This window comes from Dermacentor variabilis, unplaced genomic scaffold, assembly GCF_050947875.1.
Source record: "Dermacentor variabilis isolate Ectoservices unplaced genomic scaffold, ASM5094787v1 scaffold_13, whole genome shotgun sequence".
Taxonomy (NCBI): Eukaryota; Metazoa; Arthropoda; class Arachnida; order Ixodida; family Ixodidae; genus Dermacentor; species Dermacentor variabilis.
Genome location: NW_027460291.1, coordinates 41,600,105 through 41,624,064, shown reverse-complemented (window position 1 = coordinate 41,624,064; position 23,960 = coordinate 41,600,105). Strand labels below are relative to the sequence as shown.

At 44.7% G+C, this 23,960-nt stretch overlaps 1 protein-coding gene across 2 annotated transcripts in view; it reads left to right on the top strand.

Moving 5' to 3' along the window:
• Positions 1-7,573: 7,573 nt before the first annotated feature.
• LOC142566749 (cytochrome P450 4V2-like) overlaps positions 7,574-23,960 on the top strand; it is a 152,862-nt gene continuing 136,475 nt past the window's right edge. For both annotated transcript variants that reach the window (XM_075677629.1, XM_075677630.1), the window contains exon 1: positions 7,574-7,931. In XM_075677629.1, the coding sequence (XP_075533744.1) occupies positions 7,589-7,931 (343 nt within the window). In that variant the 5' untranslated portion in view covers positions 7,574-7,588. The remainder of the gene's footprint in view (positions 7,932-23,960) is intronic.

The window sequence follows — 23,960 nt, the reverse complement described above, 5'->3', positions numbered from 1 at the left end:
ATGTATAGCATTACATTTTTTTTCTTTTCTTTCGTTTATACGACACCTGAAGTTGAGTCGTTGTTTGTCTTCTGCTGTTGCCTGTAAAATGGGGGCTGCGGCTTTGTCAGGCTGTATTTTTACAGCTTTTTCTGCAGCTCCTCTGTCCATGTATCTTTGAGGCAGAAATAAAATTTATTATTATTATCTCCACAGCGATACTCAAATACCGCTACTCGCATTTTGCAATGCTATATGGGCTACCGGGTACCTCCCATCTAAATGGAAAGAAGTTATTGTGATACCTGTTTTTAAGCACGGTAAAGATATATCATTGCTGACCAGCTACCGTCCTATAGCGCTTACGAGTTGCCTTTGTAAGCTTTTTGAAAAAATGATCAATCGCCGTCTTGTACATTTCCTAGAGTCTAGCAAAATGCTTGACCCACTTTAATGTGGCTTTAGGAAAGGGCGATCTACAACCGACCATATCGTGCGCATCGAAGCAAACATTCGCGACGCCTTCGTGCATAAACAGTCCTTATCTTTGTTTCTCGACATGGAAAAGGCGTACGATACAACTTGGCACTACGGAATCCTGCGCTACCTGTCGGCGCTGAGCATGCGCGGCAATATGTTAAACATTATCGAAAGCTGCCTGCACAACCGTACATTTCGGGTGAAAATAGGTAATGCACTGTCGCGTACATTCATACAGGAAACTGGGGTACCCCAGGGTGGCGTACTCAGCTGCACGCTCTTTTTCGTTAAGATGAACACGCTTCGTGCATCATTACAACCAGCTATTTTTTATTCCGTCTACGTAGACGATGTACAAATAGGTTTAAAATTCTGCAACCTCACAGTGTGTGAGAGACAGGTACAGCAGGGCTTAAACAAGGTGTTCAAATGGGCAGACCAAAATGGATTAGAATCAAACCCCACAAAAGCGCCTGTGTTCTCTTTAGAAGAAAGAAAGGCCTGGTTCCAGACCATTTTGTAGAACTGGGCGGACAACAAATTCCTGTCAACAAAGAGCACAAATTTCTAGGTGTTATACTTGACTCCAGGCTTACTTTCATTCACACATAAAATGTCTTAAAGCAAAATGTCTAAAAACAATAAACTTACTTAAAATCCTATCCCACACAACATGGGGTAGCGACAGGAAGTGTTTATTGAGTCTTTACAGGAGCCTAGTTCGATCACGACTGGACTATGGTGCCGTCGTTTATCACTTTGCCGCCCCGAGTGCGCTAAAGATGTTAGACCCCATCCACCATCTGGGTATCCGCCTGGCCACTAGCGCCATTCAGAACAAGCCCTGTCTAAAGTCTATACGTAGAGTAAGATGAGTGGTCACTCCACTTTCAGAGAACATACACCAGCTTCACCTATTTTTTCAAAGTGTGCTCTAATAAGGAGCATCCGTGTTTCACAACCGTTAACGACTTGACCTGTGAAACACTTTTTCGTAATAGACCCTCTACGAGATTGCCTTTCTCACTGCGTGTCAGAGAACTTAGCAAAGAAATGGACGTCCCATTTCTCGAACATCGCCTAATGGCTCCAGCTAATATATTACCGCCCTGGGAGTGGCAGGTGATAGACTGTGACGTATCCTTTGTAGAGGTCACAAAGCACGCTCCTGACCTCGAAATCGCTATGCATTTCCGTGAGCTTCAATCGAAGTACTACTGCTACGAGTTTTACATAGACGCGTCCAAATCCCATGCTGGCGTATCCTACGCTGCTGTTGGTACCTCTCTTTCTGAATCTGACGTGTTAAACCCCCTAACAAGTATCTTCACTGCAGAAGCCCATGCAGTACTGTCTTCGGTAAAACATATAAACTAAAACTTGACAGAGCAATCATATTCACAGACTCGTTAAGCCTTGTAAAAGCACTCATTTCTCTACAAAAGTACAGAAATCCTGTCTTCAATGAACTCTACTCACTCTTATGCAACATCTATTTATCGCATAGACATATAGTAATATGCTAGGTTCCTGGCCATAAAGGAATCGAGGGTAATGTGCTTGCCGACGAGATCGCCAAATCAATGGCATCGCAGGGTATTCGTTCTGCCGCTGTCCCTGCCACAGCCATGAAGCCTTTCCTAAGAAACAAACTGCGAAGCCACTGGCAACGCTTGTGGGACGCTGAAATGAGTAATAAGCTTCACCTAATTAAGCCGAAGTTAGGTTTCTGGCACTCAACTACGAAAACACGAAGAACAGATGCCCTATTCACTAGACTAGTCAATAGGGCATCTTTGGCATTGAATAGGGCATCTTTGGCACACATTTGGCACTCATAACTTTCTCTTGACCGGTAACGAGCTTCCAACCTGTCGTAGATGTGGTGACAGGCTGACCATCCTCCACGTCTTCCTGGAGTGCCGGGAAGCCGAAAGAGACAGGAGAAAACATTTCCCTTTTGCATACCGCCATTGCGTCCCTCTGCATCCGGCTATGTTTGTTGGTGAAGAACCGCTTTTTAAGGCCAAAGCAGTCCTCGCTTTCTTGAAAGATGTTATGCTAAATGTTACAAGCCCAGGAGGCGGGCACCCCAGCTCGGCGGAATAAGAAAGTTTTCAATCAATCAATCAATCAATCAATCAATCAATCAATCAATCAATCAATCAATCAGCCAGAAACAAGTTAATCGTTTTGTCGATTGTGTCTCAGGCATAGTATACAGAATTCCCCTAAGCTGTGGTCATATGTACATTGGCCAAACAGGCAGATGTGTCAACATACGCCTCAGAGAGCACAGAAATTCATTAAACGGCGCGCCATCCCCTTATCTCGCCTTAGATTGTAAATCATGTCCTTGTAAACCTATCTTCGAAAATACAGTCATTTTGTTCCGTCACCCTAACCAAACTACACGAGAAATCTCGGAAGCCTATCGTATCGTCAAAAACACCGCGCTGTGTGTAAACCAACCATCCTTATTACTACATGACAAAGAATTCAATTTTATTAATCGATATTCACACTTGCCTTAGACGCGTGCTGTTTTTGTACCTCATCTTGACATGCGCGATGCGTCCATTTTCTATATATGTATTTTTCTATACGTGGATTAAACATCAGTTGTGAGTGAGCACGTGTGGTATGCGTTTCTTTTTCTACGTCCTTTGTGTTTTTAGCGCTCTAAGTTTGTATTATAATTATTTTTGTATACGTAATTTATTACCTTTATTTTTGTTCTGAATGTTTTAACAAGTAGCGATCCAAACTAACCTTGAATTGTGGATCCAGATGCATTCTGTTTAACTTTCTGGGTATACTTAGTTATTTTATTAAAGTATTATTTGTACTATTGCACTATTTGTTCAAGGCAGCTCTTGGCTCGGCAATTGAAAAACAGCATTGCGCGGCTCATTTTGTCTGAATTTACTGTCGAGTGACTCACATTCTACTATTTCTACATTCTGCTATTTCTAAATTCTGCTATCCCCTCCCCCTTTATGTATATAAAGCATGCGTAGACGTAGACACGCGCTCAAAGTGTTTCCCAAGAGCGTCAGCAGGACGTTCTAAGGTACTTTCTTTGTTATTGAATCAAAGCGATGGCGTAGAGGTAGAACACTCGCCTCGCGTGCAAGAGGTCCGTGGTTCGAATCCCAGTGCCGCGCAATTTTCCACCGGATAAAAAAAATCCGCGTGTTGATAAAATTGCATAAACAGGCGTGGAGTGTGGCCTGATCCTGGTAACGCACTCCCTCACCAGAGCAGGGTTGGCCACCATGGCGTAGTACTTGGCCACAACCTCCTATATGAATACAACACTCAGACGGATGCATTTATGGCAGTTTTAACTTTCTCAGTCCATATACTTCTGTTTTATGCGTCTACGAATTGATTCACTAGAGAAAGCACTTTGAGCTTGCTTTCCCAGCCTGTCGTCGCGTCGACCCTTCCTTTGATAGAATGCGTTTAAATAAGACTTCCGGCCTTTGATAATCGAAGCAATAATCAACATGTTTTATCTTGCTTTGTTCGCCCCTGATTGCAACAGTCATTCCATCAGGAGAGTAGTCTTGTGCATGAACTGTCGTTTCTTTGTAGAATGAACTTCTAGTCTGCGTCAGTAATAAACGTTGTAAGAAATACTACGCTGCTTCATCATCTTTGCTAAATTGGCTAATAAAATATCGAGCTAAGCAGATAACTTGTTTAAACCTCTTGGTAACTCCGACACAAATTTCCGTCGAAGGAGATGCGGAGAGCAGTCATGCTCCTTTATTTAGTTTAACATTACTGGGAAATGATCACTTACAAAGGATTTTCTTATGATACTGCATTGTAAATGGAGAAGAAGCGTGGCAGAGCCAAGCGATAAGTAGACAGAAGAATGTAAACTATGTGGCATACTGTAATCAATGGGCTCCTTCTTAATAAATACGCATGCACCTGATGTTGCCAGAAAGATTTTCTTGAGTCGGCTTCTCGTGCAGTCGCGGGATACTCTTCAGAGAGTGTTGTGAGCATAGAAGTCTCCAGCTGTTCTCCGTACTCACCTTTATAGCTCTGCTACTTGTCAAATATGTAGTGTAAGGTCCTAGACGGTGATAAATCGGGCTATAAAATTATGTTTTCGTTGGTAGATATGTAGGTGGAACGTATACGGCGCAATTGGTAACTTGTTCAACTGGATTGCTAGTGTATATACTGCCCTGAGCGGCGTCTGAAGTGGTCAATACTGCCAGGCAACAGACTCGCCCACAGCAATTTCTACCCACCCGGATGAGACCGTAGCATCGTCGTGGTCTTTTCAAGAGATGGCATACCTCTTGAGGAAATTAGAAAATTTAGAATTTAGGTGCGTCTCCTGGCCACAGAACAACTTGGGCTTGTATTCAGATAGTAGTTCTGTTAAGTCGTCAAGAATACAAATAACTCGCTTGATAAGGCAATACGTTATCTCTATAGCTATAGTTATAATGATGATGTGGATGATAAATGAAATAATAATATAATATGAATGACAATACTTATAATAATGTGTTCTGGTGTCCGCAAGAAATTCAAATCACATTCGGGGATGCTTGCCTGGACTCAATATCTTTTGTTTTTATTTCTTTTTGGTGCGAGAGCCTTTGGTGCCCAAAGGCGCCGGTGTTGTGTACGCTGCCCCCTGAGAGGCTCTGGATGCTCTCTCCTATAGGCACACTTTCACGTTCTCAGGCCGCAATGAACGAAGAGGAGCCCTGAAGGCCATAGACTCAGTGGTGTTCTTGCCCTTCCAGTCCCAGTTCTTGTAGTCACGGTCGACATATGTTTTACTTGTCTTTGACTGTTAGAATTATTTTAATTTCTTTCATAATGTGCAGCACGACGAGTTTTCGGTGTGCTCCCTATCACATTTGACAGAGTGCAGTGTTCTGGAATGTTTCAGGTCGATGTTCATGGTCAGTACATTTAGCACAGGACTGTCTCATTCCGCTGTTCTGTGAACTGCGACCGAATTTTGGCATTTAATGCATTTATTTAGAGTACCTATAGCGCTTGTAGGGGTATTAGACGAACAAGGGCGTCGAAGTACAGCAATACATATACATAACAAAAAGCAGATTGACAGCAGTTCTTTCAAGCAATTCTACTAGCAATAATAATAGGCAACACAATTTCGGGGAGAACTCATTGAAAATGACAGACAGAAAGACACAAGCGCCCCTGGTCAACGCAAACCAGGTTGGCTGAAAAAAAAATACTGATGCCAGGAAGAAACTGTTCATGGAAAGCACTTACAAATCCTGGGAAGTTTACTTCGTTTTCGAATTGTTTTAGCAAGAAAAGTGCATTTACATAAGCTTATATGATTACCTTGTTGATAGAACATCGCCATAGTTTAGGCAGCGGAACAAACACCATAGGTGACTGAGGCGTGAACAACGCGGTGAATTTCCAACAATTTATTTTCTTTTCAGAAAGCACTACTATACATACATTTCACACCGAAGCACGGCAATCATGCGCTGAAGATAATCAAGTGACATCACACAGCATTATTTTGTTAACGTGGAGGTAGCTGCACGCACCGTGTTTGTGAGAGCGATAGAGGGGGCACTGAGGCAAGCATATTTTGAACGTTTTTACACTTCGATTATCTCGGTGATCTTCGCTTATCTCGCAGCATCTTCAACCAGTACTCGCTGACACAGAAGCAGGGTGTCACTTAGGTGCGGTTTACGCATAACTGTAGGCTCTGTGCCTCATTGCGGAAATATTTCTCGGTGTTTTCCTTGTTGGAAGTAGCCGCCATCGGCATATATTATCGCACACGATTGCTGCATTTGAAGGGGCAACTGATTGTCCGGGCTTGTTCCGGACAGGGTTTGTCGGCTAGAGATAACTTCCTGATTGAACGAATAAGTTACTCACTGGCTTGAGTAGTTGAAATGCTGTATTTAGTTAATTTTAACGATTAAACAGTACTTTTCTAAGCCGTGTGAAATGGGACAAGCAGTGTTTAGATACACCAGCCACCTCTGCGTACCTGAATATTTATGTGAACAAATCAATCTATTCTTTCTTTTAACATTTCATCTGTATTTCTTTGACATGCCGGACCATTGCGAGTTAACTGTCAAAGATGACGTCCAAAAATCGTTCTTTGTTCTACGTTCTATGCCACACCTTTTCGTGTTCATCTCAGTGAGAGAATAAGTATGCACATCTCATCCTTTTCAGAAGTTAAACGCGTTTTTTCTTGCTAATGAAACCGAAAACAGTTTGATCGGGCAAGCATATACAATTCACTCACTACCGAGGAATTCAGTGCTCACTTACATGCATTTAGAGGACGCGAAACTAAGGAGCATTACTGATAGAGGCATAATGGGAAATATTTTCATGAAGTATGATGCGGAGGGAATTGACGTTACCTACTCCCGCAGTATTGCTCCCTCAGGTACTCCGTTTTCTTGCAGAGTGTTGTTAGAGAAAACACTACACCAATCCTAGGTTGATACTTATTCGGGATACAGCATGCCTCCTGATGCTTCACCCGTTGATAGCTTTTGCAGACTGACATGTCGTAAAGCTTTCTCAACGCAGAAAATAATTGTCATATATGTATAAAATCAGGGGGCTTGGTTGCTTCAAGAATGCGTGTGCTTCGAGCAAGAAGTCTGTAATGCTTTCAGTTTGGTTTAGGCTTGAATACAGTATAAGATTTGTTTGTATTCACAGGACACAGACGGGCAGCTGCTACAGGCGCTCAAGGACGTACACGCAGGACACGTCTTGCAGGCAACGAGTACCAATCGCCTTTTCACGGTGCTTTCAAAGAAAAGCCCGCGATTAACTAAGTGGTTAATGGACGGCGATACAGAGGAGGCCGAACAAGCCAATACGGAGTCGCAACCACGCCGATTATATGCCCTAACTAAGCACCCCAGGAGCATTTAAATTTCTTACAGGAGAAAGCGCAGCTTCCTCCCTTGGCCCTGACGAATTATCGGAGACACGGAGGCGAACGTTGGGCACAAATGTGCAGTTTTCTTCATTTGGCGCAGACGCTGTGCGTGCAAAAACATTCAGCAATCGAGGAAAACAAGAGCCCACACGTGGCACCTTGTATCGGCCGCGACGCATGAGCGGTTGCACACACATCCGCGGAGAGCCACTGCGCCCCCAAGCTAGCTGCGTGCTTTTCCTCCTCGGGCCCTGGGGAGAAAGTCGCAAGGACGGCGAGAGTCGAAGGTTGCGGCGACACTCGGCCTTGCGGTCTTCACCGGCGATGCTGCTGCTGCTGCTCGTAGCTGTCGCCACCGCGTCGGCCGTGCTGCTGCTGGCAGCGCATGCGAGCCGACGCCGTACGTGGAAGTACGTGAAGTGCTTGCCGGGCCCCAGCGAAGTGATCCCCATGCGCACGGTGCTCCAAGTGCAGCGCACCATGGCAGCGCTCAAGCGCCACGCGGTGCCTCCGAACGCCGGTGAGCAATGCACTTGATCAGTTCTGTACGACATTTCATGGGCCACGGACGATAATTCGTCGTTCGCCCACGTTGGATGCAAGGACTGTCAATGAACAACATGTACTATTGCGTAATTAGTGAAACTCGAATGCGACGCAAGAAAGTGGAACACTGCTTAGGCACAGTTAATTCAGTTAGTAAATAAAATTACGTTAAATTATTACGCCTGATTGACGTCATAAGCAGACGCTAAATTCGCCAAGACTAACTGCTTTCAGTTAGTCTTGGCGAATTTTGCGCCAAGACTAACTGCTTTCAGTTAGTCGTTAAACTGTAGCTCTTGACTGACATAAATACATGGTAAATGAATGGAAATAAAAGTGGATGAAAAAACAAGTGGCCGTCTTCGAAATTCAGGTACCGTGGCGCTGTTTCCCCATCCTCTTTTTGGGATATTTATGTCTGTCTACTAGAACCACCACTCACGGCCACGGCAGGGATGTAGAACATCCTATCTACCACAGGCGTCACGTAGTGCGTGAGTTTTTTGGCAGAAGGCAACTGGTTAAAATTGGTATTAGAGGTACATCTCTACATACATCTTTAATACATCTCTACATTGTTATTAATAACCGAGGGTACCGTTGCAGTCTTTGACTTTGGCACCCTCGTCTGTATATTGTCTCTTACCAATTCATTGTATTTAAGGAATAATAAACTGAAACTGAAATATTCTGAAATATAATGAGAAGTACTTTGCGCATGTAAACGGCTCATCAATGGGAATTAAGATAGGCGCTAATTACTTGAAAATATTCATGGACATACTGGAACCAGAGTTTCTTGAGAGCTGCGAGCTTACACCAATGTAGTGCAATATAATCATCGATGATGTATTTCTAATCTAGTCCCACGGCGAAGAATTACTGAACTTCATTTCGCAGTTCAATGCAGTCCAGCAAGTATCTCATTCTCCCATGCACATTCGGCTTCCACAATCACTTTTCTGGATATTAGTATAAGTATGCGCAACAGGCTTGTCACATCAGTTTACAGAAAATGAACCGATAATCACCTAACCAACATTTTCTTTGTAGCCACGTTAAACATTGTAAAGTGGCAATCCTGTACAGCCAAGCACTTTGTTTCAAGCGGATAGGCACAAAAAGAAAGAGGATTTTGCATGGAAGCGTGAACATCTTCGTGACGACTTACTACACCAACGCTGTCATCCTGCTATCTTCCTGCTGTCCCCTGCTATCAGCAACGCGATTAAAAAAAGTCGCAGTTTCGCCCGAAAGGCTAAGCATCGATTGCGATAGCAAATTAGTACACAGCTATGCGAAGTAAGGATATAGTAATTTCATCGGCCCTATGAACTTGGAGACATTCGTTTACTAACTGAATTAACAAGCGCATGGTGTCAGCGCGCACAAGCAGACATGAACGCATCACACTGGATGAGCGCGGACACTCGCTATCAGTACGTGCGGCGATCCCGAAGATAGTGCATTGCGGTGCAGTTCGGTGCAGTTCGCCGAGGAAGCTTTGGCTCGCATGCTCCTGTGTAAATACATGTAAAAGGAGAATGCGTTTTTCTCGGCAACCGCTGCACCAAGTTAGGGGAGGTTTGTTTCATGTAAAAAAAAAAAAAACATAAGATTCAGAGGCTATTGGTTTCGAATTTTTGATTTAGATCGTCCATTTTTTATTAAAAATTGGCAAGTATCGAAAACTTTCAAAAAACGAAACTATCAAGTTTACAACTCTGGCAATTCAGCAATGAAAAGCAATGTCACAGTTCGTGAATTGCATCAATAGTACAACTAAAGTGGACAAAATTGATATGTTACACATGAATCTCGAAAAATGTAGTATTATGGAAATACAGCTCTTGCAGAACCCCTGTACACAACGTAAAAAATTCACCTAAGATGTAAAATGACACGTCGAATTGTCCACTTTCAATGATCTAATGGATGCCGTTTACAGAACCGCGATATCTGTTTTTGATGCAGAGCTCTTAATTCATAAACTTCGTGCTTCTATTTCTTTCAAACTTTCGAATTTGTGAAAACCTTTTTAACAAAATTCAGGCCCTAAATCGAAATTCTGGTTTGAAAGGTCGCTAGGATTTAACTTTATCTTTGAAATGGATTAAGTTTCAATAAGATCGGTCCAGGGGTTATCTCAAAGAAACGTTGTTGCGTTTTACATGTATTTGAATAGGCCGCGTCGGAGTTAGTGCCCAGCTAAAGCTTCCTCTTAAGGGGCCCACATGCACAGCTTCGCTGGTCATCCTTCTTTAGAGAGTGGAAGGGCACTGAGTTTTTGTTTAAAGGTAGGCAGTGCATTAGGCAAAAAGTCGACCGTCACATCAGCGTACGCTAACGAGGATGAAGGCGAAAGCCTGCACGCTCTGGAGGCATTAATTAAATTACTTGGAATTCTCATTGGAATGTGGTTGTTAGAAGACATGCTTTTCGCCACAAGTTAAAACACACACAACAGGAAGCCACATAGAAGACAACACGGGCAATGTTTTAACTTGCGGCAAAAAAACATGTCTTTTAGCAAGTACCAACTATACCAACAAGCAGTTCGGTTGCGGAATGTGTTGTTACTTCCTAGTACCTTTCTCCCACCGAACATCGTGGGCTCAAGTGCCGTAAGTAAATCTATCTTAATTAACTGTGTCTTAATTAACTTCGCCTTAACACCAAAGGTCGTGAGTTCGCCCATGAATGGAGGCACCATCAATTGTGGTGCCATTGAATTTCGCTTAACTTTTCCTTAAGACCAAATGTCTTGGGTTCGACTCCCACAAATGGTTGTGCTTTGCATTATCAATGGTGGCACCATTCAGTATGATGCCATTGAATTTTGCTCCCACCAAAGGTCGAGGGTTCGATTCCCACCAAAGGTAGGAGGTTCGGCTCCCAACAGTGGTCGTTGGTTCAACTCCGACTAAAGGCCGTGGGTTCGAGTGCCCTAATTAACTGTATATTAATCAACTGCTTTAACATTACCTTAATTAACGCGGAATGCCATGGATTCGACTCCCAACAATGGTAGAGGGTTGGAATGTCATCATTAACTTCATCTTAATTAACTGGCTCCAATTAACCCCGCCTTAATTAACACCATAGGACTCCCAACAAAGGTCGTGGGTAAGAGTGCCTTATTTGCTCTCGTAATTAACTGTGCCCTAATAAACTTGGCCTTAATTAACAACGAAGGTCCAGGGTCAGACTCCCACAAAGGTTGGGGGTTAGAGTGCCTTAATTAACGCTATCTTGATTAACGGTGCCTTAATTAACTTGGCCTTAACACCAAATGCCGTGGGTTCGACTCCCACCAAAGCAGGTCCTCCTCTCTTGAAGTACGTACCCAGCTGGACTAAAACTGCGTCCGCTACTTACAGATTGTGCCGTATGCGTCAGCCTCAGCTCGGTGTTTGATCAGTCACAGTGTGTAACCAATAATAGGGCCGAAATTTTTGTTTCTCTCATGGGAACATTAGTGATCTGGCTCATCACGCATTTACCTTGATCGTGCAATTTGGCAGTATGAGGTCCTTTGTCATTTGTCATGTGATATATATATATATATATTGTCACATGTTAGTGACGGTGAAGAAAACAGCAATACGGTGGAATACAAAACCAGCTTTTATTGGGCGAACCTGTGCCCACAAAAACAGGCTACACTTATAGTACAACGATAGCGGCGAACACGGTCGGCGATCGTCGGAAATCTGATCAGCGGGTCAAGCGCGTCGGCTTTTATAGAGCAGTCGTCGAATGTTCCAGACTAATCGTTCGGACCCGCGTGCCTTCCACAAAGTTCTACACCATTCGCGTCAGGTGATGAAATCAAATAACATAAGGTTCGGCGACAACAGACAGCGGATAGAAGCATCGATAACTTTCCAGAAACTTCGGATACGTGCAGGCACGTCCCGCACTGTGCGATTACATCTGTTAGGCGGCGAAACGTGGTTGCCCGATAAAGTACACGTGTAAATATATATATATATATATATATATATATATATATATATATATATATATATATATATATATATATATATATACAACATTCAAAAAGAAAAAGAAAGACACTGACGTTTCGGTCGGGCGACTGGCCTTCGTCGGAGCTACAATTCCCTACGACGAAGGCCGGTCCTCCGGCAGAAACGTCAGTAAAAACACATGCCATAACGTTTGTCTTTTTTCTGTTTAGAATGTTATACCTTCGGGTCTGGCGCGAAATCCTTCGTCTTGTATGCATATATATATATATATATATAGTTGAATGCACAAGCGTACAGCATAAAATAAACGCACAAGTAGAAAGAGACAACCTTGCGTTGGCACTAAAATAATATAGTAGTATCGAGATTGGTAATAGTGCAATCACTAAAGCGGTAACAGGAAAATGGTTTGAAGAGCGTTTTTTGTATAACTTATTTTTCCTTAGGCGGAAATAATGTTTGTTTTTGTGGGGAAAATTGAGAAGTTCATCTGTTTTCGGCTCTTTGCACGTGTCACTTGAGTTATGCACGGAATGCCTTACCATGCAATGCATAACGTTCGGGTGTGCTCTAAGGGCGGACTTAGGCCCTTCATGAGTGGGCCCTAGTCCTGCCCGGGCCCGTGACTTCAAGCCCGAGTCCGACCCAGGCCTGCCGAAAAACGTTTGTGCGCCGTGCCGGGCCCAGGTGCGTGCAATATATAATCAAGCTATGATACCACGCCATAAAGGGCACCTTGTATGTGGGTTCACCACTGGCGTTTGCGGTAGATGATCCCCGTAAGCCCACCGCCACAAACCGCAGTAAAACAAACCGAAAAGCGCGGCGCGGACCATCTGGGCTTTGGTCTCGACGAGCTCATCGCCCACTGTGCCAACTGAGTAATGGGCGTCGATGGGTCACACAGATCGTCCACGCAAGTAGAATAAGCACGCAGCTGGCACTACTGACTGCTGCATAGCGGAGAAAACCACCGCCGCCTCGTTATCAATCAGGCTTGACAGTTACGAGAGGCCTCAAACCCCCTTCTGCGGTGCGCATTTTTTTGAACCACCGCAGGCATTTTCCCCGCGCGCGCCAGGCGGATGGGTGTGAACAGATTCACAACTTGAGGTTGCACCAATTAGTTAAACGGGCGGCCTCGAGTGACAAACGACCCTTCCCTCGTGCAGTGGTTACCAGCCCACTGCAGAATGCAAGGCAACGTCCAGGCTGACCGTGCTGCCAAAGCTGGACACCATACTTCGAGAGAAATGGTTCAGATACCTTTCTCGCGAAAAGATGCGGCGACACTGGTATCTGCACACGCTTGGCGTCTCCAGAGATCCCTCTGGAAAGATGCCAGCTATCAGTACGGACCCCTATACAAAATAGATACATAGTGTGACTTTTACATGCCGTGAGGCCTCAATAGACATCCCTCTGGAAAGATGCCAGCTATCAGTACGGACCCCTATACAAAATAGATACATAGTGTGACTTTTACATGCCGTGAGTCCTCAATAGACAAGAGCAAGCATGCCTTCGCCGCATTATATTCAACGTGGTCTACACAAACTACTTCACGTGTAAGATTAAGCTCACAGACTCGCCAATGTGCTCTGAATGTAACGTCCCTGAAGAGCTGCAACATGTTGTGTGTGACTGCTGTCGCTACTCGTCAGACTGAAGGCGGCACTAAAGACGGCACTGTACCTTCAACGGGACTCGAGCTTGGCACTACAGCGCATTCTCGGCGCATGGCAAAGCACCTACTGTGCGTTACGCTCTACGAAAGCGCTGCTGACGTTCTTGCGGGCCACGAGCCTTAACGAAACTTTGTAAAAATCGCTGTAGTGTTTATATATATATATATATATATATGTGTGTGTGTGTGTGTGTGTGTGTGTGTGTGTGTGTGTGTGTGTGTGTGTGTGTGTGTGTGACTGTATGTGCTGCTAAGTGTTTATCGTTGTGTATTGACGGCGAGGGCTTACGGAGTCGCCATCTGTCGGAAGCGCCTCCCTTGCGTAGTATGCGGGATCACGCGGCGCGCTCCTCGTAGGTTTCGCTTACGGCGCTCAATAAAAACACCACGCGGCAGCCCACCTTCACATTTATGCAAGTACTCTCAAATCAAGGGAAGTTTTTGAGTGTCGATATAATATTTTTGGGCAAACTGAAGGCACAGAATCGTCTACAGACGCTATGTCTTTACCGAATACGTACAGTGAACGCCACTGCGCGCGGTCGCCGCGATGGAATCTCCCGAACCGGCTCCTTGCGCGAAAGGTAGGCAAACGCTGAGAGTAAACTATGTGAAATATGTTCTTATAGCGGGCTGTCTGTATAACCAAATGAAGCATAACAGAATGAAGCCTCAGTGCAGCGATCGAATGCGCGTCTGCATGCATGTCCGCGCACAACGTTTTGCTTTCGTTGTGAGCGCGTTTTCGCACCGTGCCGTGAAGTTTAGGCCGCATCATATGAACATTTGACAGTACAGTAGCAACCATTGTTGCATGGACGCTATCAGAACTGTTCAAAAATAATTTCGGTATAGAGTCTTCGACGACTACGGCGACTGTGATGTGCCATCGCAACGACTCAATCTTTTTTTTTTCTCTTCTAAATTCTTGGACGTTTCAGTATTACTTGTCAAGTTGCGTCGCACTGTATGCTTATCGGTCTTCTCAGCGTGCGATTTCCCTCTGCTTCTTTTTCTTAATCCAGTGCATTCATTCATAACACAAACATGATCACATGCCATGCCTTTCCGTTCCAGTGAACTTGCCAGTATCTAGCATCAACAAGTTCATAGGCCAAACCGTCATGACATTAGCCGGGCAGCGGGCGTGGGCGATTGTCTCGTTTGCGCGTTTTCTGCTACTCACCGAACATCATGCAGTCCCGGCGCCGTAGCGGAAATATTCCTCGCGTCTATGCTTGCTGCATACACGAGTTGTAGCCGATGGCTGTCTGCCGGTTCTACGTTTCGCCAGCCAATCTTCACACAGCTCCTTGCCCTACGGCTACGTGTAAATAAGGCTGACATCAGGCTCCGTTGCGTACGTCCGGCACTGCGGCACCGAGCAGTAGCCTACCATGCTGCACGCCTCCAAAGGCTGCACTACCTATTATAGTACTTTCAAATGTTGTCAAGGAGACACCCAAGGCGGTAAAACCTAACCACTTAATAGAAACCGCAGCGCAGGTGGGACTTTATTTCGTTTTGAACTCGCTTCGGCGCTTCCCAAGCAGCCGACGCGGCCGCTGTGTCCACGTGATCCTTCATGGCAGGTCACGCCGACGGTGGCGACAGCTTTTCCAGTGGTGGAGCTCGCCCCTATAGCCGCCATACCTCCGAGACTCAGCCGCCGACGTAGATTGCTTTCAAAATAGGGTGCGCGCGGCCATGCAGTGCGCATCTGCTGCCGTAGTACAGCATCGCCCCCTTTCCTCCCCTTCCCCCGGCGCAATGCGCGCGACGGAAGACGGCATCCGTGAGAGGCAGGTGAAGTGGGTGCAGCCTGAAAACTTTTGACCAATAGCCGTGGGCTAAAGACAAAAACCGTCGAATCAGAAATAACTATCTTTGTTTTGTTCGGTCAAATTATGCATAATCAGTGTGTACACGTCATGTCAGATGGGGAGCTATCGCGGTTTTCATGACGTCGCGTGACAGACCGGTGAAGTGGGGGTGGTCCAAAAAAGGTTTTGACCAATCGCGGTGGGTTGATTGCAGAATTTGAATAGAAAAGTTTGGAATAGGTTTACGTTATAGCGCCCCTGGTGAAAAGAACCTCGAAATCATATGGGGTGGACGAGCGGATACAAAGGAAAATCGCAGATGCTGTACTTGTGCCCAAGGTATTTTACGGTATGAATTACCAGCAGCGGCCGAAAATGCGACTTATCGAACACAGGTGTCGGGTACTGACAGGTCTTTTCAACTTTACCGAGCTTGAAGACATTACGAGATAGATCAAACAAACACGCCCCTAGACAGAGCAGAGGTGCACCCTCCGGCACAAATTCTTTACCTCAAGAGGTCGGAACCTGGTTTCAAGACACTATGCCAGCTAACATATGCGCTGCATAGACAACTCCCTTCAGAAACACAACAGGCCCATACTGTGCAATAGGGGGGTGAACACTTAGGCTAGGAGACTATTGCAACTACCACGCACACAGAGGAGTTTTCTAATCATGAAAACACAAACATCAGGCACATGTAGTATACTGATGTGGCAATAACAGTGTAACAGTAGTATGGAAGCACATAAAATTAAATACCATACACGTGGGGACAATTTCAGGACATCGTACACCCAGAGAAGCTGAACTAAAAGCAATCAAAGGAGCACTTGCAATGCAAACTTGCAGACTACATCCTGCATGCCTGCATGGATTCACCAGAAACTGTCACGGCCTGCACATAACACATGATTTTCAGAAAAATCGGGAGACTGACACGCCACGTGCAAGCACATGGCCAAGAAATTGAATTACAGGGCACATAGTCCATGCAGATGTTCCAGTACACGAGCAGGCTCATGAGCCCGACATAAGAACTGAAAACTGGGCGAGTTGGTATGGTATGAATAACTTTATTTAGGTCCTGAGGGATCAGTCTGGGACTGATGCGGGCCGCTCCCACGTCGGTACAGAGAGGCCGAGCCCCTCTGCCGTCACACGGGCCCTCTGGACAGCCCTGAGTTGGTCCGCCAGCACTTCACTGGGCAGCATCCGCTGCCACCACTGTTCACCTCGAGAACCATCACCGGCCAACGCCAAGCAGCGCCAAAGCATGTGTTCTAAATCGAGCAAACCCCCACACTTACTACAATAGAGTGAAACCCCGCAGTCCGGATTAATTTTATTCATGATGACCAGGTTAGGGTACGTACGTGTCTGCAGAAGCCTTAATGTAACTGCCTGTGGCCTATTTAATTTAGAATGTGGCAGGGGGAATGCCCTGCGCCCTAGGTAATAGTGCTTGGTGATTTCGTTGTAGGTTAACAGCTGGTACCTGCACTCAGGAGCGGGAGATCCAGCCCCTTCAGGGAGTACACGGCACACTAATCCTCGTGCCTCCCTGTGCGCCACCTCGTTGAGGTTACGCGGGGCTCCCTCCACTGTCTCCATGTGCGCCGGGAACCAAGTAACTGTATGCGAAGTGATATCCCCACCCTGCAGCAGTCTGTTAGCCGGTTCCGCAACAAGTCCTCTCGAGAAGGCTTTAATCGCAGATCGCAAGTCACTAAACACCAAAACTCTTCTTGAATCAATTAGTGCTAGAGCAATAGCCACCTGTTCGGCAACGGCCAAGAACAAAGCGCCTTGTGTGTTAACTTCGTTCTGGTGCATTGCCATTATGTTGTGCACTAGTTAATGAATTCGTGACGCTGCACAGGTGAAGAACGATACCCCCGCACAAGGCCCAGATTTCACATCCAAATCTATGCATACACACATAAATGATGCAAGGGCGCATAGCATGAAGCACTATCAACAGGATGCCACCAGACAGGAAAGAGGGCTAACTTCCAACTAAGGTTTATTGTGAAAACGAGGCGATTTATACAGTTTACCATAAAGAATTCAGCAAGAAAGACAGGTAAAAATTGGTGTTTGATGCAGCCAAACAGAAATAAGAACGTCACAGAAAGAAAATATGGATAAAAATCGAGTGCAGGAAAAAAAATAGTCATTACAATTGCCAATCGTGCATGTCAGCACCTTTCAAGAAACACGTTTTTTTTAAACATAAAGTCTGACAACTTGCTTATGCAACCATACTCTTCTAGTCCCATGCCATTGAAAAAAGAAACTGAGTTTCTTGGAAGGTAGTCGCTTGTGCTGTTGGTGATTACAATTTTTTTCTCTGGACTATGTATTTATTTGTATTTTCTCGCTTTCCTGTTTTTTATTATGCTTGGTTCATCAAGCATTGGTTTTTATTGGGCGTTTTTGCTGTACTACTTTCTGGCAATCTTTATAAATCATTGCATTTTCACAATAAAGCTTTTAATTAGAAACTAGCGCACCCTTTTCTTACTGCTTTACACTATACGCTCTTGCAACATAGCCGAAATGAAAACATTTACAAGGTACACAGAAGCATCATGAGGGCCATTAAAGTGACTTGTTGCAGTCTAGAAAAATAAAGAATAGCCTGGCTGCAAACGACACCAGAGAGCGCATAGGACGAAGAAGAAAACCGAGATGACCTAACAACCGAAAGTTTAATGAACATACCAAGTAAATGCTCGCTGACAAGCAGTAAACCGAACATACACAAAAAGGAGAATCCTGTAGAAGGATCGATATTTGGGCGAGTTGGCACTGGTTTAACATCTTGAAGGGGCAGCGCAATATGACGAAGACAAAAGGCAGGAACACACAGGATACAGGTTGTGAGATCAGCGCTGTCCTGTGTGTTCCTGCCTTCTGTCTTCGTCATATTGCGCTGCCCCTTTAAGATGTTCAACAAAAAGGGAAAGCGAAAACTAATGTTTGCTTCCTGACAGGAAACACATCAATCTGTAACGTAGGCCATGCTGCCGAAAGATTCTCCCATCGTTTTAAGATCTACAGCTTCCATTATATCTCTAGGCAGCTGACCAGCAGATCTGCACAGAATGGTAGCTTTTTCTCTCTTTTTTTTGGCTTCCTTACACAATAAATCAAAGGATCCAGGACAAAGGGCGCTTCCTTGCACCTGACTGGGTTGGAGGCCCGCACAAACTGTGCACGGAGCAAACAGCGCGATACAAATTAGGTACATATTTCAGTTTATACTCACATGGAGAGAAAATAAATCAATAAAAACAAAGTGTAGATGTAAAGCAGCAAGCAAACAGTACACAGAATTGATAACACTGACGTTATCGTCGTGTTATCTGGCTACACACAGGCACAACGGCACATGAGGAACAAAGAAAAATGAAGCCAAAACATAGATCTGTCGCAATAAAAGGAAAACGAAATACGTTTAAAACACAACACTCAATAAGCTCACAGAAGCATTGCTTCGGTCAAAGCACCCTTAAGAGCAGCTGGTGACGAGCGCCGTTCAATTATTGTAATAAGATCTTCATTCTCGTTAAAAACTTTAGATATGTTATATTTTAGAATTTGTTCATCATAATTTGTTCGCAGTTTTGGTACTCGGTATTTTCTTGTCTAAGATCAAAACTTCGAGTAATTACCATGAAAGATAGTTCAAAACAGGCCCTTCCACATTACCGGCACGGCAACTCGCCGCACGCCATTTGCCGTTCAGGGACCGCCGTTCGACGGCGGTTTTGCAAGCGAACGGCAATATTTCTTCGCCGTGGAGAAGATGGAACCGGGACCCATTTGTGCGGCAGCCGTACAGCGAAGTGGCCAATCAGCGACCGACTCTGGCACCACCGGCAGCCTCTCACCGCGGCCGATCGCTCGGCGGCGCCGATATCGTCGCTAGGCCTTCTCCTCTTCACTTCAAAGCTAAAGCTGACGGCGCTTCAGAATGTATCACCGCTTACAAGCCGCAATATTTTCTTACTTATGCTGTCGCTCTCCGGAATAATAACACATAAAGAAGAAAATGCGCTAATATTAGCGGCGCCGCCGACGGCTGCGCTGCGAGCACAGCTGATCCGGTCGTCTGCCGTCGGTAACCGCGCACTGCAGCCGAGCTCGACAAGTACCTGAGCTCTCGTTTGTGTTTAACGTTTAATAGTGGATATCGTGTTCCATAAAATTGACAATTTGCGCATCACTTTACCTGGCGGAAATTATTTTGCTTGGGGTAGAAGTAAATATGTTTGCGATGCCGATGGCGGAGGTGCGCATCTTCGCGGTCGTCGATTGGCCGGTCGTTCGTGCGGCGGGCGGTGCTCCGGCCGAACTGCCGTATACTTTGAACGCCTCTCGCGCGGCAGACGTCTTACGGCGCCGGAGACCGGTTGGCCGTTACGGCCTGTTTGCCGCTAGCGTGGACGTGCCTTTACGGTCTTTTTTAGTGGGACGAGCATCGAGTGACATTCTTGTTTTTTGCGCAGCACTTTCGGTTCACCCTCTGAGACGACCGGGGCGAAATTCAAAATAAATAAAAACTAAACAAAAATAGTACAGTACATAACTCATGCATTTCATTATAGACATAATATCAGAACATAAGTTTAGGTTCAAGTTGAGTTACGGAAGTAACTGGAAAAATTACAATTAGAAATTACTGATTACCGCGCAACAAAGCACAAAATCTTAGACTTTAGAGACCCGCCACATGAGCACAACTTTGTCGAAACCCGCAAGTAGAAAGCGAGTGTAATGACGTTACCAGTGACGCCACACACAAGAAGGTGGCATGATATTTAACCGGATTTAACCGGCATGATAAAAACAGTTGCCTGGCGCCATGGAGGAAGGAAACTCAGGAGAGGGCCTGACGTCCCTCTTTGTGAAGCTAAAGTGAAGCCGGAAGTTGGCGCCTCTCGGGCCGGAGTTGGCGCCTCTCTTGTTTAAGTTTCCCGCGAAACCACGCCGCGCTGCGCGCGACCGGGCTACTCGGACGCGCGCGCTCCGCAGCAATACTAAACAAAATCACGTAATCGCGATGTCTCAGTGCATTACCGTTGCCGAAGTCATGTTGAAAGAAGTTTATAATGAACTTCGCAAATTGGGCAGTGAGGTCGAATCAGCTGCTTTTACCGGCTTTTATGAAAATAAACATGCTTTATCAGGCCAGCCAAATGAGCTATTCTCATCAACCGCGGGTGCCGGCCGCTGCCCAGTTCTTGCGCGATATTAAAAAAGGTCACCTTTATCGCTGACTTCTACTTGCTTTTCTCTGCTTGTACTTCCTGGGGCGCTCAGACGGTCTTGCGAGCTAGACGTATGGCGATACGAAAAAAATGTACGCATTCTCACTGCACTGCAAGAACAACGAACCACTGCACAACGACCCACTTGCGATCCATCTGGAATTTATGAGCACAAACACATTCTCGCTTGAGGAATCGTCGTGCTTTATTGAACAAAGTTCGGGTGGCCGCGCATCACTACGACAGCGCGCCGGCGAGGAGGCAAAAGGTCATTTATGATTTCTCGCCCAGGTGAAAATTTGCAACTGGGATGCAACTGGTCCCAGTTCAACTGGTTTATGGAACAATTCCCAGTTAGTACCAGTTGCGACTGGTTCCAGTTCCCATTGCAACTGGTCCCAGTTGGTCCCAGTTGGTCCCCATTGCAACAGGTCACAGCAGAAGCCTACCAAAGGTGTCTTCTGCTGATGGATTTCACGCAACAAAGGCAGTTCAGCTTTTTTATTTATTTGGATTCCACCTTTCGAAGTGCCTTCGAAACGTCCTGTATTTTTTCGGTGAGGAACCGTGACAAATTCTTCAATGTGTCGGACACATCCACGTTCTTCTGCTGGCCCCAGTGCTGGATTTTAGCTGAAAACAATTAGAATGTTTCTTGTATGAGCAAAAAAAGAGCTTGAAAAATCATACAATGATAAAGTGATGCAAGTGCAATATAGAAAATATTTTCATTATGACAAATGTTCTTATCAGTGTAAATTGTGTATGTATCTGTGTATGTGTAAATTACATTATCTGCACTAGCAATAACCTAAGAATGAAGTGGCAAATGTACGACTGTTTAATTTAGGGAGAATTTGTATAGGTGCTTCAGTTAATTACACTTGCTCATTCCCATGACACTATAATAAAGGCCTGCTCTTTTAATACAAAGCATCTTGGCCTTGTAAACAAACTTTCTAATGTGCCAAAAGCTAGGACTAAACACGACCCTGGTGTCCTTTCATGAATGGTTCAGTTTAAACTCACTTCAGTCCACTTAAGGTCACTTGGGTTATGCATTTCCAGAAGTTGTGCACTTCAATGTAATTAAAATTTTATGATCATTACTTCATAGATGTTCGTCTGAAAATTATGACTGTTGCCAAGTCTTCCAGTGTTCATTTGTCTGCGACAGTGTAAACCTATGCTTTCTGAAATCATTTGCTGTGACTTCTTGGTTTGCAAATTATAGTAATATAACAACACAACACACTCCCATAGATGAAAAATATCAGCACATCTTGAGAACTACATTTTCAAGCACGGAAGCACAGAGAAAAAATGCTGTCTCATTCTCATTCAGGGCCTTGCACAAAGTTCTTAGGCTGTCACCAAGCAACGTAAAGAAGAAGCAGTACAAGAAATTCAAAGCAATAGAAAGAGATACTGTACTGTCTTCCATCATTTCAGTATAACCGCAACCTACCCAAATGTTTACTGTTGAGTGAGCTGCAGCATTCAAACCCAAAGCTGCATATTTAGTGGTGGCATTAACATTCTGTGACAGCTTACCCACTACGACATCCACCTTCTTTCGGGGTTAAGTGCTGTTTCGGCAGCTCGCCCAATGCCCTCTTCCTGGAGGCTACATTCCCCCTGACGCTCCTTGTGGCAAGGACCGTGTTGCTCCACAGCGCCTGTACTGTGTCCTTGCACACAAGCATCCCTTTCTTAATGGCAAAGATTTTAGCCGCGTGTGCAAGAGAAATACAGAAGCCATCCTTCAAGTGAAACTGCAAAAACAAAACTGCAATGATCAATGATCTTCAGACTAGTTTACGTAACATGTACACACACAACCCATGAAAATAGAAAAGGGGCAGTCTCCAAATTACCTTAACAGAGTGTCACAAAGAGACTACAGGTTCTGCTGCTACGAGCAGGCTAGTGCATTTTTTTCTTTTACCATGTTTATTAAAGACAAAAACAATTCCTGCCATTACTACCTCCAAACAGTGCTACCTCCCAAACATTCCAATTTAGTTTTCACATGTTGCTTGACCTTGTTGAAGTTGGCTTACAGTACTTACACAAGTACGTCACAGCTTTTTTCTGCCACTAACACATATTATGGCACAACCAAGCTGACTGTGACAATTTCGCTTGTTTGCTTACATAACACCATAAGGAAATCATCACACTAACAACGAGCACAGAAAAACATGAAAGGAGTGGGCGAGCTGTAATTAGTTGACTCGTTTGTAAAACGCTTCAATGGAACTATGTTGCACAAAACTAATGCAGTGTTTGTGCTATACATGAGCAAAAGACTTCTGTTATTATTCTATGACAAATTGCTAAGCAGTGGTTAAGCAACAAAATATCACTTACAAAGCCGTCTTCCGTATATGAAAAGTTTGGCTTCTGTGCTGTAAGCAGAAAAAGAAATGTTTTTAGCAGACAACGGTTGATATCTGGCCTTGCTGGTATGGCATTCTAACAGGTTTTAAATGCTAGAAGCAAGAGGAGTGAGACAGAAGCTTCCATTCAGTGAGTAGCATTGAGGCACATATATATCTACTTACAACACATATGCCTTTAAATGCCGCAGGTAGTGATAAGACTTTTTGTGCCAGAAAACTGTGAGTGTCAGAGCACAGACTATGGCCCATTAAAAATGACAATTCTTTTTCTAACAGAAGAAGCGGCAGAGTGAAGCTAACTTTGCAATTTTCGCTGCTTCTAATTACTAATCTTACTATTACTCTGTGTTTTTGCAAAGCTAAGATCCCTTGAACGCATGGTTCGCACCCAAATGTGCTACAACGAAACATAGCTGCTCACTGCATTCTGTCCTGACATTATAATGCTCTCTTAATTTAACATTCAGGCAATGTCCCAACTAGCTGGCACAGAGCTTGCCAAAGAAATGTGCTATCCGCTAAACAACTGCTTCTTTGCAATCCACAAAAAGTACTAAAAGCCATTTATTTTTTTGCAAGAATACGTATGTCCTATCTGGTAGTGGACTACTACTCTTCTTACATATTGTTCTTGACCATCTTGAAACTGAAAAAAAAACTACTTTAACAACACATTCTGTCAGACCTCTCAAACTGTGCAAGATTTTACGCAAGTAAAGACAGCACAACAGCAACAGTGCTGCCCATAATGTTGACTTGAAGAGGCTGGAAGACTGCGCCGTTAAGGTAGCTTTTTGGCTCCTTGCAAGTAAGA